This window comes from Schistocerca cancellata, chromosome 2 (genome assembly GCF_023864275.1).
Source record: "Schistocerca cancellata isolate TAMUIC-IGC-003103 chromosome 2, iqSchCanc2.1, whole genome shotgun sequence".
Lineage (NCBI taxonomy): Eukaryota > Metazoa > Arthropoda > Insecta > Orthoptera > Acrididae > Schistocerca > Schistocerca cancellata.
In genome coordinates, this window is record NC_064627.1 from 944363054 (window position 1) to 944378359 (window position 15306).

The window sequence follows — 15306 nt, forward strand, 5'->3', positions numbered from 1 at the left end:
TTAATTCCAATCTTGGCCACCAGTTGAAAATCTGGTCATGTATAGATATGATTCCATATGTAATACTATACAGTGCTAGGTATGCACCTGGTGACCAAAATTGGAACTAATTACTTCCAGTGTAAATCGATTCCGCATTAACGCATTAGAACGTCTTTAATCCACCAGGCGGATTCGATCCGTGACTGGTGATGATGTTTGGTTTGTGGGGCGCTCAACAACGCGGTCATCAGCGCCCGTACAAAGTCCCAATTTTTACATAATCCAATTTTTTTCAAAATTCAATCTAGGCCCTGTCACGAATGATGATGATGATGACGGTGATGAGGACAACACAAACACCCAGTCCCCGGTCAGAGAAAATCCCCAACCCGGCCTGGAATCGGTCCCGGAACCCCGTGATCCAGAGGCAGCTCCGGGGCCGGTGCATCTCCCCCTCCTGTAATCGACGCTTTTAACACGCACGGGTATCCGGACGAATAAAAGACTAACTGGCGTTACGGTTGTCTTAATACTTCGGTGACAGATCTCAATGGCTGTAGTCTTCTAATCCGCGAAGAGCATATGACATTTCACACAGTGAACGATGAAAAGGCTTCAGAATAGGCGTGGTCAGATTTACACTTGACTGATAGCCTGTACTTCTGAAGCACTTGAACCAGAAATCGTGGTATTTCCTCGATGTGACTTCGACATTTCTCCGAATGTGGTCATGTGGCTGGAAAATATGCAATTCACTTTTGGGAGGGATGCGTCACAAATCCACGTCGACCAAATGATTTATTACACCTACGTTTTCCCTACGTCACTTCAGCCGATATCGTAATTAGATCTTTCAAGCAATATAAGAGCTGTGATCCATCAGGTTTTCTCGTCCTAGTGGATGGCTTACAAGGTTTAAGATGTGCAGCCGAGTTGTCATTCAAAGCAATGTGACGACTGTTTCTGTCAATCATCCTTGTTCCGCATTTCATGTACTCTGTATCCCCAATTTAACATTTTAATCCGTAAAACCTATTATCTACAGAAGAACTGAATAACTGGTAGAAGCCGACCAGGCAAGAACCTCAGTTTGGGTTCCACAGAAATTTAGAAATATGGGAGGCTTTATCGATCCTACGAGTTATCTTAGATGGAAGACTGAAGAAAGACAAACGAGCACTTAGAGCTTTAGTAAATTTAGAAAATATTTTTACAGTTACAGTTCTGACTGAAAGACACTCTTCGAAGGTCTGAAGGTATCTGGTGCTGCCATCAAGGCAGAGACTCAGTTCGCCGCAGACAGTGCATCACGATATTGATGAACTGGCAGCTCACTTGTCATCAAAAGGGCAAGGATGAACCCTTGGTGGTCTCTGCTACCGTGTGAGACATGCTTACTGTATATTTCTTATTCAGCATACACTGAAGAACCAATGAAAGCACGCAGAAATACCGCAGCACGACGTGGCATGGACTCGACTAATGTCTGAGGTAGTGCTGGAGGGAATTAACACCATGAATCCTGCAGGGCTGTTCATAAATCCGTAAGAGTGCGAGGGGTCGGAGATCTCTTCTGAACAGCATGTTGCAAGGCATTCCAGATATGCTTAATAATGTTGATGCCTGGGGAGTTTGGTAGCCAGCGGAAGTGTTCAAACTCAGAGGAGTGTTCCTGGAGCCACTCTGTATCAATTCTGGACGTGTAGGGTGTCGCATTGTCGTGCTAGAATTGCCAATGGACACGACTGGATGCAGGTGATCAGACAGGATGCTTACGTATGAGTCTCCTTTAAGAGTCGTGTGTAGACGTATCAGGGATCACTCCAACTGCACACGCCCCGCTCAATTACTGAGCCTCTTCCAGCTTGAACAGTCCCCTGCTGACATGCTGGCTCCACGGATTCATGAGGTTGTCTCCATACCCGTACAGGTCCATTCGCTCGATACAAGTTGCAAAGAGACTCGTCCGACCAGGCAACATGTTTTCAGTCATCAACAGTCCAATGACGGAGTTGACGGGCCCAAGAGAGGCGTAAAGCTTTGTGTCGTTCGGTCATCAAGGGTACACGAGTGGACCTTCGGCTCCGAAAGCCCATATCGATGATGTTTCGTTGATGGTTCGCACGCTGACATTTTTTGACGGTCCAGCACTGAAATCTGCAGCAATCTGCGCAAGGGTTGCACCTCTGTCGCGTCGAATTATTCTCTTCAGTCGTCGTTGGTTCTGTACTTGCAGGATCCTTTTTACAGCCACAGCGATGCCGGAGTTCTGATATTTTACCGGGTTCATGGTATGCACGGTACATTCGTGAAATGATCGCACGGGAAATCCCCACTTCGTCGCTACATCGGAGATGCTGTGTTCCATCGCTCGTGTGCCGATTATAACATCACCTTCAAACTTACCTAACTGTTGATAACCTTCCATTGCAAGAGCAGTAACCGACGTAACACCTGCACCAGACACTTGCCGATCGCAGCGCCGTATGCTGCTGTTTAAATATCTCTGCATTTGAATACCCATGCCTATACTAGTTTCTTTGGCACTTCAGTGTATACCGCTGAATGAAAATGTTGCAGCCGGCCGAAGTGGCCGTGCGGTTAAAGGCGCTGCAGTCTGGAACCGCAAGACCGCTACGGTCGCAGGTTCGAATCCTGCCTCGGGCATGGGTGTTTGTGATGTCCTTAGGTTAGTTAGGTTTAACTAGTTCTAAGTTCTAGGGGACTAATGACCTCAGAAGTTGAGTCCCATAGTGCTCAGAACCATTTTTGAAAATGTTGCACGGTAATTCAGCGACCAGAATTCAGTACATTTTCCAGTTATCCAAATGGCCGGTGCGCATTCGTTAAAGATTAAATATATTTATTTCAATCTGTTTTCCTAAATGGTGAAAGACTTATCACGCCAGTTATTAACTGTGGTTCAAAATGGCTCTGAGCACTATGGGACATAACATCTGAGGTCATCAGTCCCCTAGAACTTAGAACTACTTAAACCTAAGGACATCACACACATCCACGCCCGAGGCAGGATTCGAACCTGCGACCGTAGCAGTCGCGGGGTTCCGGACTGAAGCGTCTAGAACCGCACGGCCACCGCGGTCGGCTATTAACTGTGACTGGGATATCTTTTCCTCCAGTTTTTACTCGCTATATCACATCCCTGATGTAGATGCATGTACGATTGTTGTTGCCTCTTTTGAAGCTTTTCCTTCATTGCCTCATTTAGTATATTGCTGAGTTTCTGTCACGAAAATCACAGGAGGAAGTTAAACAATAAATATTACTGTAATCGTGCGAAGCAAATTTCCTGTGTTGTTTGCGATTGCTTTATTAATCCGTTTTATAAGGCAGACTTAATGTTTGTGCAGAGATGCAGCAACTTTTTGAAAGTTATAGCTGATTATTTATTTCAATAAGGTTTGCGATTTTTTTTTAAAAAAAAGGTGATTATACGTTTCGGCCGTAATTGATTATCTTCAGGAACAAAAATTACAAATATGAAGAAACAGGAAAGCTATCCTTCTATTTCATAAAAATAGATAGTAGTTTAAAGCGTTTGTATATGTACATACGCTTTAAATTATTTTTAGATTTCACATTTTCTGAGTGGTTTCTTTAAGCGTTCTTGTTAACCTTCATCAAAAAACGTGCCTCAATGTAACATACACTAGCGAAAGGCAACTTCATGTGCATACCCCTCACAATTCTTCCCCAACTTTCCATCTACACTCTACTGAGATGGCATGTACCTTTCTGAACGTTTACCACAGGTATTTTAGAGGGTGGCACCTATATAGGGCGATGAAATTGACACGTTACACTATAACAAAGCTGAAAAGATATGGTTAACTGATCTAAGTAAATGATTCCAAAGTTGTATACATTTAATCTAACGGCAGGACAGCTTGTCCCTCTTTATATATTTGTCATTTTTTTCCATTTTTTTGTGTAAGGGGCAATCAAAAAGCGTCCGTTCGAACGCCGTAAATCCAGAATCGGTACGCCAATCAGGTGAAATCGCCATGAGCGTTGAGGCAATCATCCCACCGATGAACCAGGTTGAAAATTAGCCTTTAGTAAAACATTGTGTCCTGCTGCGTGAAGAAGTCCGTAACTGCCTGTTGCACAACCTCGTCCAATAGGAATCGTCGACCCTTCAAGTCCCTTTCGAAGGGAGCGAAGGCATGATAGCCACATTTGGAGAAATCACGACTATGGGGCAGGTGCTGGAGTGCCTCCCACTTGCGATTGGCACATCATTACACAACGGTCTTTTTCGACAGACGTGCTGCCCCACGCACATTCTTCATTATCTGATGGATGTCTACCGGTGTATGTCCTACGGCAGCCAAGAAAAGAATAACAGCACGTTCATCCTGTTTGGACATGTTTGTTAATAACGTCGCCGTAGTGCACTGTTCCTCATTTATCAAACGCACGTCGGAAATACGAATACCACACTAATCCCTTGCCTTCGTGTCGGTACTTATGCAACCCGCATCGTAGCATCGTAGTCGCGATACATCACATATGCGTTGCAACAACGCCCTTACACGGAAAATTTTTGATCGCCTCTTATACTCGTAGATTTAAAGGCAGCCGATACTGGCTGAAAATACTAATCGTCTATATTATATCGCAGTTATGACTTAAACATATAATCAGCTTTAATAAAGGGTGTATGAAAAAGAATCACCCTATTTTAAAAAAAATCATAACTATTATGTTATTTGAAAGATATGCTTGAACAAGGTACTGTTGGAACCAGCAAACTCTCGAGTTTTACTTAGTTGCCGCTAGGTAGCAGCAGTGTGGGCCCACTTAGGTCTAGTAAAAACGGTGTCGGAACAACAGAAACCGTTTTGTATTCTACATTTTGGGTAGTGTGGGTCAGTGATCATTGTCAGCCTGACTTTCGTACTAGATATGGAGTGGATCCTCCTACAGCACAGAGCATTAGAATATGGCGTGAACAATTCCGAGAAACAGGTTGTTTGTGTAAAGGCAAATCGCTGGGTCGTCCCCGAGTGTCTGACACAGACGTTGAACGTATTCGCCATAGTTTCTTAAGGACTCCGCAGAAATCCGTTCGCCGTGCAGTTCGACAGCTCAACATGCCCTCGATGTCCGTCTGGCGTGTGTTGCGTCGACGTTTACACTTGAAACCATACAAAATTCAGCAACTGCAAATTTATCGTGAAGATGACAAACACAACATGTAGAGTTCTGTAATTTCGTTCTTGGCAAAATGGAGGATGACAGTTTTCTTTCACGCTTATTGTTTGGTGACGAGGCAACATTCCATTTAAATGGAAAGGTGACCGTCATAATGTGAGAATATGGGGTACGGAACAACCACATGAAGTTGTACAACATGAGACGGACTCTCTAAAACTTAATGTGTTTTGTGCAGTTTCGCGGAAAAAGGTACGCGGTCCATTTTTCTTTGCCAAAAACACTTACAGGAAGCGCATATCTCGATATGCATGAGAACTTTCTTTTCCCACAGTTGGAGACTGACTGGAACGACTTCAATTACCAACAGGATGGGGCACCGTCACACCGGCATCTGGAAGTGCAGGAATTTTTAAATCAAAGGATTACTGAACGATAGATCGGTCGCACTGGACCAAATGATTCAGCCTTACGTTACTGACCTCCCAGGCCACCGGACCTGACTGTATGTGATTATTCCTTGTGGGGGTTTAGAAAAGACTCTGTTTATGTGCCTCCGTTACTAACAACAATGAATGAACTGAGATATCGCATAAGAGAAGCTGTGGAAGCTGCAACTCAAAACTTGCTCGCTGCAGTGTGGGAATAATTTCAATACCGCATTGACATGTGTCGTGTATCTCAAAGGGGGCATATTGAGCACCTACGAAAAGGTATAAAATAACTTTTTGAGTTTCCCATTCATCAAAAAACAAAATTATTTGTATATGTTTATTGGTTTCAAAAATATAGACGTGCCAAATCGGATGATTCTTTTTGATACACCTGTATTTTTCTGATTTTATGTTTTGAGTCTGTGTTATATTCCATATTGCTTCTACCCTACTTACTAATAGTCATTTCAAGTTTATTTTTGAATTGTGGCGTTTCAAAAAAGGTTTGCAAAAAAACTCATTGTAAGGGGACAGCAAAGCTGATGAGACGCTGTGGCTGTTCCTGTCACACAGCATAACACCAGCTCGCGATCTTCCTTTTCCAGGCAGCTTGGCGTACCAAATCGCACAGTGCCCCGTTTCCGTCATCGGTGGCATCGGCTATGGCATCGCTTGGGGCTTCCTCGCCAAGTACATCCCCGAGAAGGCCGACGTGAGTATGCAAAGAGATTTACTTCGATATGATGTTTAATGATACTGAATTTTTCAATTATCCTTTTCTTAATGTACTTACTGCTGTCGTACCCCATAAAAACCAACGTTGTAAGAATAAGCAAACAGCACAAAAGCACGTGAGTCTACGGCCTTTCTGCATTACGCAGGTAGCATTTCCAACAGGATCGGTCGCATTCTGCGGAAACACGGAACGAAGGGCCTTTCTTCGTCCACCATCTTAGATTAGGGCCTTTTTTTAGGGTCTGTAAACGATGAACTTGGTTTTGTGACGTATCATACATTGGTCAGACCATTAGGACCGCGAAAGACCGGTATAATGAGGGTAAGAGCACACACAATAACCTAGAAAATCTGTTATTGTAGACCATTGCCCTGGTACCGGTCTTCCTGTGGTGTATAACATGGCAATTCTGGCACGCACTCCCAGCTTTTGAGATATTATTATTAAGGAAGTAGTTGACATTAAATTAGCAGGTGACCTTAAACATATATATAAATGAAGGTAACTGCTCTAAGTCTGCTTAGAATCCTGTTCCGGCCGGCCGGTGTGGCCGTGCGGTTCTAGGCGCTTCAGTCAGGAACGGCATGACCGCTACCGTCGCAGGTTCGAATCCTGCCTCGGGCATGGATGTGTGTGATGTCCTTAGGTTAGTTAGGTTTAAGTAGTTCTAAGTTCTAGGGGACTGATGACCACGGATGTTAAGTCCCATGGTGCTCAGAGCCATTTGAATCCTGTTCCCCCCCGTCAATCGGCAGAGATACAGCGTTAGTGTTCTGCGTCACCCATTGGTAATTAACATTCACTATTGATAACTCCTGATGTTAGTCATCTCTGGTTGTGTGGTGACACGTTGTCTCTCTGCATATGCCTTTCATGGTCAGCGCAGCCCCGCCTATAGAGGATTTAAATTTCATTTCACATCGCTATCTCGGCGCAGTTTTGCCTTGAAAGCGACTGAACGTGCACCTCTCACAACATCAGCGGAGGCTGAGGACTTCATAAGTCATTTGAACATTTTATATTCCGGGAGAAGATAAGGTTCCACATTAGCAAAAGCCTTTCTTTGAGTTCCATTCATTCTCCGAGGGAAGCACACTTTCAAACTCTTTATTGCTCTTCTAGCTGCTTCCCCAACTCAATGACCTCATAAGGAGTTCTTAATTTTCGCTCTTGGTCCTCAAATGGTTTATAAGACTCTTTCTGTCTCAAGGAATTTCCATTTACAGAGTGATTCTTACTAAGGTTTAATAACCTCCAAAGTGACATAGGTGACGCTCAGACAAGTAATGTAATGAAAGACACGTGGCGTCACGGATGTCGGGAAATCCCCAAACGTGGATGAGAAATGTGGAACATGTGACGTCAGTAGATGACGTACCTCGCCGCAAGTGCAGCAGTTGATTCTATCGTCTGTCACCCCTGATCATTCCAACTCTAGTCAAATAGTCCCGTCGGTCTGGCCCCTGACCCACGTGCACGACTTTTGTACGTGGACTCACGACTCAAATCTTGCGTCCAGTAGGTGTTAGACAATTACGTGTTTAAATTTCCTTTACTTTACGGCTATGGTCACAAAGTTTTTGTCAACAGATTACCGGTTTCGATCTATAATGACCATCTTCAGAACTGTTTTATAAAAACAACGTCCTAATGTACTACAGCAGATGTGGCATCGTCATATGTTAAAAGCAAAATCAGCACCAGCATCGTCAAATACATATAAATATCAGCACATGCAAGAGTCATCTTGTCAGCAGCAATACTGTTCAAAACAAACTGCCGTACAGTAGCCGCAAGATGTTTACAATGTGTGAACATTGAGGTAAGATTTATTATTTTACCTATCGGTCTCGCGGTTTGTCGTAGTTTGTTGCAAAGAACAGTACAGCAGAAACCTACAGTACTGAGTCACAGGTAAAGGAGTATAAGATTCCAAATTGCGTTCAGTAAATGACCTACGTTTTCTTTACCAAATAATGTCTGTAAAAAAGGAGAGATAAAAGGAAAGAAACACAAAATACGAACAACTTTTCCTTTGTTACACCTATGGCTATAGTTTTATAACTTCTACTTTTTATTGATTTTGAAAAGCTAAAACTTCAGTAGTTTTGTTTTCATTACGTACGGATATGAAACGTGTACGGCAGCCAATTCAGACAAGAAGAAAGTAGAATCTTTTGAACCGTGTTGTTGCAGAAGAAAGCTGATGTTTAGATGAGTAGGGCGAACAACCAACGAAGAGATCTGAATCGAAATCTGTCGCACGACTTGACTAAAAGAAGGGATCGGTTGATAGGACACATCCTGGGATCTCAACAAATAATTAAATTGATAATGGAGGGAAGTACCAAAGTACCAAGTAGTTATAATTAAATTGCAGCTACTCACAGAGGTCCAGTGTGAGCTGTGTTTACCGTATGGCAGCGAAACATAGTAGATATTCTAATGCGTTAATGCGGAACCGATTTACACTGGAAGTAATTAGTTCTAATTTTGGTCACCAGGTGCATACCTAGCACTGTATAGTATCTCGTCGACGTCTCCGATGTTCATACTGAATAAATTTTGTAAGCGGTGGTTAGTACTAAAATCAAAATTATGCAACTTACTTGTTTGACATTTTCTGCCCACCTCCAGTTCCTAATCCATTACATATGGAATCATACCTATACAATACCAGATTTGCAACTGGTGGCCAAGATTGGAATTAACCTTTTTCCAGCATAAATCGGTTCCACATTAACGCTTTGGAACATCAACCACGTTTTTCTGCCGTAAGATATTTGCAACCTACACCGTGCCTCTGTGAGTAGCTGCCCTTTAATTATAACCACGTGGTATGAGGAGTAAAAATTGAAGAGAAACAAGAAGGGCTGACTACAGGAAGCAGGTTCAGATGGCTGTAGGTTGAAGTACACAGACCACAACAACAAATAGCCTACTTTATCAGAAGCTTACTATTATTGAATTTTCAGCATCATCTGCAACTTGCAGCCTCTTTCAGGCAGATCACTTGCATATATTCAATTCCAGAAGCCACCAAAGCCTCACAAAATACAGCCATAGCTTATAAAGAAACGAAGCACAACTGAAATTCGAAAAACTATTCTCGAAGGCGCCAAATTTAATATTTGTTCCTAACGGAATTTAACTGTTGTAAATTTGATTAAAGTTAAAATTGTAGGTCATACCACATTTTATAACGATTAATTACAAATGAGCGATGCAACATATTTCCCGTAATTTAATATCTGTGAAAATTAGAGCGTTTTTAATGTCTACAGCCTGCTTGCCTTTGCAACAAAGCTATTAACTGAACCGGTGCTTAAAATGCTGTTACAGTACTTCAGTTAGGAACGGTAATATTAATGTTCAAGAAGACAGATGACAGAAGTGTGATAGGACAGATCCAGTTCACATAAAGTTAAGAACCAAATTCTCGAAAAAATGAACAAATTATTACTAAAACTAGGACTACGATACCACTTAGGAGAAGTAATGGTCTGCTAGGAGTTAAAAAATCAAGTTTGCAATGTAAATCTCTCACATCACTATCTGAACTTTCCCACGATGTCCATGCCTTTGCGAAGGAGATTAAATACATCAGATCTTTGGGATATTGGTTGTAGGAGTATAAGATAAACTTAGCTGATTGATGCGTGTGGCGTTAAGTCTCTGCATGAGCTACGATCGCCTCGTGTCATTGCAGGCTTATCATTTGCACTCTTACTAAGAACTGCGTTGAACCAGAAATGGTCGTTAGTATAAATGAGCACCTATCACTACATTACATCTCTAGATTACCGGAGGCAAAAAAGACACGAATTCCTGACGTGCAATCAGATATTTGTCTGACATCGATAAAAACTGAATTATCTGAAATTCCTTAATAATAATTATTTTGACTCTCATTAAATCTGTACTTACGTGTAACGTGTATAAATCATTGTGAGATGAAAGGGCAATCAATTTGTGATGCTGTATTCTTTTATTAAACTTGATATTTCTATCGTCTTATAGGTACGTTAGCGCTCTACCAAAGCGAGGGTTCGGTAGTTTTGGTACAGTACATAAATGATGTAAATCGTCGGATTACCGGTGGTGTTGGTAGCACTGGTAAGGAAAGAAATATAAACGAATGTGTCAGAGAGAATCTGAGAACCGACGACTTCTTTTTGTTTGTTTATTTTGTTTCGCACGTAACAACAACCGCTTTCGCTCAGTGTTAGTCCTTCGTGTATTTTATATCCTTACAAAACATAAATTCCATTTTATAAGTAACAAAAATTACTTAATCACGTAACTTCTGCGCTTTTATGTAACCAAAACAATTACTTTTAATGCAAGTGTAGTTTACATGCACAAACATAAAAAAATCTATGTAATTATTATTATTTTGAATTCAATAGTACGTTCTTCGTCGTGATCAGAGGCAAGGGTTTTCTGTTGTCATTGATAAGTGCGAAAGGTGTTTATGAGGAACAGAAATATGTTTCATATAACACAATGAAGTATTAAAGCAATGTTTGATATGATTTTGTTTTGCGGTTTTTTAAATATTACTTTTGGTTTGGAGCAAAGTGTCTAGAGTGGCATCCGGTTCTGATAGTGGGGGTGAAATAACTTTTCATCATCCATATTTATCTCATAGGGTATTATAAAGCACGAGATACTTTTACTAATAGGCCCAGCTAATTTTACTAATGAGGAATCTGGATTAGCCATTAAGCCATCAGATATTGCAACTGTGTTATAGTTAGTAATCAGTACTATCACTCCACGATTACTATAGTCATCATCACAGGAAAATCTCGTTGTCGAATAGCTTTGCCTTTGAGTTATCTGTGAGTCCAGAAGTGACTTGCAGTCCAACGCCAGAGGCACTATAGTGATGTCAGACGGTCCCAAGTGCAGCAGCTTTTATGCTTCGCCTCAGAATTCCTTTTATTTTCTGCGCTGTCTCTTATCAATCGCTGTTCGTCGGCTGTGATTAGCAGAGCCTAATAGCTGTTAAATACACTCCTGGAAATTGAAATAAGAACACCGTGAATTCATTGTCCCAGGAAGGGGAAACTTTATTGACACATTCCTGGGGTCAGATACATCACATGATCACACTGACAGAACCACAGGCACATAGACACAGGCAACAGAGCATGCACAATGTCGGCACTAGTACAGTGTATATCCACCTTTCGCAGCAATGCAGGCTGCTATTCTCCCATGGAGACGATCGTAGAGATGCTGGATGTAGTCCTGTGGAACGGCTTGCCATGCCATTTCCACCTGGCGCCTCAGTTGGACCAGCGTTCGTGCTGGACGTGCAGACCGCGTGAGACGACGCTTCATTCAGTCCCAAACATGCTCAATGGGGGACAGATCCGGAGATCTTGCTGGCCAGGGTAGTTGACTTACACCTTCTAGAGCACGTTGGGTGGCACGGGATACATGCGGACGTGCATTGTCCTGTTGGAACAGCAAGTTCCCTTGCCGGTCTAGGAATGGTAGAACGATGGGTTCGATGACGGTTTGGATGTACCGTGCACTATTCAGTGTCCCCTCGACGATCACCAGTGGTGTACGGCCAGTGTAGGAGATCGCTCCCCACACCATGATGCCGGGTGTTGGCCCTGTGTGCCTCGGTCGTATGCAGTCCTGATTGTGGCGCTCACCTGCACGGCGCCAAACACGCATACGACCATCATTGGCACCAAGGCAGAAGCGACTCTCATCGCTGAAGACGACACGTCTCCATTCGTCCCTCCATTCACGCCTGTCGCGACACCACTGGAGGCGGGCTGCACGATGTTGGGGCGTGAGCGGAAGACGGCCTAACGGTGTGCGGGACCGTAGCCCAGCTTCATGGAGACGGTTGCGAATGGTCCTCGCCGATACCCCAGGAGCAACAGTGTCCCTAATTTGCTGGGAAGTGGCGGTGCGGTCCCCTACGGCACTGCGTAGGATCCTACGATCTTGGCGTGCATCCGTGCGTCGCTGCGGTCCGATCCCAGGTCGACGGGCACGTGCACCATCCGCCGACCACTGGCGACAACATCGATGTACTGTGGAGACCTCACGCCCCACGTGTTGAGCAATTCGGCGGTACGTCCACCCGGCCTCCCGCATGCCCACTATACGCCCTCGCTCAAAGTCCGTCAACTGCACATACGGTTCACGTCCACGCTGTCGCGGCATGCTACCAGTGTTAAAGACTGCGATGGAGCTCCGTATGCCACGGCAAACTGGCTGACACTGACGGCGGCGATGCACAAATGCTGCGCAGCTAACGCCATTCGACGGCCAACACCGCGGTTCCTGGTGTGTCCGCTGTGCCGTGCGTGTGATCATTGCTTGTACAGCCCTCTCGCAGTGTCCGGAGCAAGTATGGTGGGTCTGACACACCGGTGTCAATGTGTTCTTTTTTCCATTTCCAGGAGTGTATATGAAAAGGGAGGCAGAATGTCGCGAATGTAAACTGGTAATCTGACACAGCAGTTCTACCTCACGAGACAGATAGTAACTAACAGCCACAATGTCTGCCCCGCAGGTAAACGGGAAGAGGGGGAAATTGCGGGTACCTAACAGTACTGTTCTATAGACAACACTTAATCTTGCGCTCATACATACATAAATAAGTAATTAAAGAACATCAAAACAGAGGAACAGCTCAGAACAACTGATGAAAATATTCTGCGTGGATGGTTACTATGGCCGGCCGGTGTTTCCGTGCGGTCTAGGCGCTTCAGTCTGGAACCGCGTGACCGCTCCGGTCGCAGGTTCGAATCCTGCCTCGGGCATGGATGTGTGTGATGTCCTTAGGTTAGTTAGGTTTAAGTAGTTCTAAGTTCTAAGGCACTGATGACCACAGATGTTAAGTCCCATAGTGCTCAGAGCCATTTGAACCATGGTTACTATGGATTAACTTTTTTAATATTGATAAAGGAAAACATAGAAATCTAAACCAGTTGCCTCGTAAATGTCTTCTCCATATGTGTCCCGTAAAATTAGCTGCATTGTCAGACAATAAAACCCGCGGGTTTGGATGATGGACTGCGCAGTACATGCCTTGATTGTATATAATTTTACATATTTTAGGAATAAATCGTAGAATCCAACAATGTAGCTTCGGTTAGTCCTTAGAAGATGCAACAAGTCCACTAAAGAGGCAGCTTACACTACACTCGTTCGTCCTCTGTTAGAATATTGCTGCGCGGTGTGGGATCCTTACCAGGTGGGATTGACGGAGGACATCGAAAGGGTGCAAAAAAGAGCAGCTCGTTTTGTATTATCACGTAATAGGGGAGAGAGTGTGGCAGATATGATACGCGAGTTGGGATGGAAGTCATTAAAGCAAAAACGTTTTTCGTCGCGGGGAGATCTATTTACGAAATTTCAGTCACCAACTTTCTCTTCCGAATGCGAAAATATTTTGTTGAGCCCAACCTACATAGATAGGAATGATCATCAAAATAAAATAAGAGAAATCCGAGCTCGAACAGAAAGGTTTAGGTGTTCGTTTTTCCCGCGCGCTGTTCGGGAGTGGAATGGTAGAGAGATAGTATGATTGTGGTTCGATGAACCCTCTGCCAAGCACTTAAATGTGAATTGCAGAGTAATCGTGTAGATGTAGATGTAGATGTAGATGTAGATTATATTACCTGTAGCACGTGCCAGGGGTCCCATTATATCCAGGCTCATAACATGTAGTGATTCTACAATAGTAATTGGATGCAATATTCCTCTGGCGCCGTGATTTGAAAGTTTTGCCTTGTGACATATTTGACACTTCCTCATCGTCCTTTGCACAATTCTTCTTAGATTGGAACTATGGCTATATCGTCCAACCTTTCCTGAGCATCTGTACACTCCACAGTGTACCCAAACTACTTGTGTATATCATATTAATTTTGAACATCGTCTTGTGGAATTCAAACACACCAATTCCTTGATGGAGGATGTCTCCTGTGAAATAAGACATTACCATGCAATTGATATAGCTCATTTATCCTCGCTGATTTTTCACACTGAATCTTCTGAATGTCATGATTCCAACGAGGATCTGTTCGCAGTAGTTGTGCCATGTTCCTGCAGTTCTAAGATACGCTCTTCGACTTTCCACATCCTTCATTATTAAGACTTTAAATTCCGTTGTCTTCTATTTCCATAGCTTCGGTTAGTCCTTCGGGTATCTGCAATAATGTTCTCTCTACCATGAACATACATAATTTCAAAACGTTTTCTTGTAGAATAAGGGTCTATTTAGCTGTTTGAGGAGGTAAAAGCTTGCAGTTATTCAGAAAGCTTAGTGCCTCGTGATCACAATTTGCTCTAGCTAGATAGTAATGAAATTTTCGAAATGCCCATGTAGCTGCCAATGCTTCCAGTTCTCTATCTGTATAACCTCGTTCACAGTTAGTGAGCGTTCGACTTGCAAAAGACATGGCAAAAAAAGTATGTACACCGTCAACTAACTGGATCTTAAATAGACAAGCTCCTAATTCACAGGACAAGGCATCTGTCATCAACCTAAAATCTAATGTCATGTCTGTATGATGTAAGATAGGTGCACTGACAAGAGTGGTTTTAATATTGTTAAATGCTATCTCACACTCATGAGTTCATTGCCATGGTACATTCTTCTTTAATAAACACAACAATTCTTCTGAATTTAAGACTTGATTTGCTATGAAATGATGATAAAATGAAGCTAGTCCTAAGAATACCTTTAATTTGGTTCTGTTACGTGGTGGTGGCGCATTTTCTATTGCACTAATCTTCTTTTTCGTAGTTAAAATCCCATGTGACAAAATCAGATGTCCTACAAAGTTGATATCAGTTATTGCAAATTTCGATTTCTTGAGGTTAGCAGTCACCCCTGATAGTAGGAAATTCTCCAGTACTCGTCTTAAAATCTACACATGTTGCTCCCAAATAGGTATGGTAATTAACATTTTATCCATAAATGGTGTGACCACA

The 15306-nt window shown here is 43.0% G+C and overlaps 1 protein-coding gene across 1 annotated transcript in view; it reads left to right on the forward strand.

Moving 5' to 3' along the window:
• The window catches only part of LOC126160018 (sodium/hydrogen exchanger 9B2-like), a 193157-nt gene that overhangs the window by 128519 nt on the left and 49332 nt on the right, over positions 1 to 15306 (forward strand). Inside the window, exon 9 of the mRNA XM_049916828.1 lies at positions 6200 to 6306. Coding sequence (XP_049772785.1) covers positions 6200 to 6306 — 107 coding nt within the window. The remainder of the gene's footprint in view (positions 1 to 6199; positions 6307 to 15306) is intronic.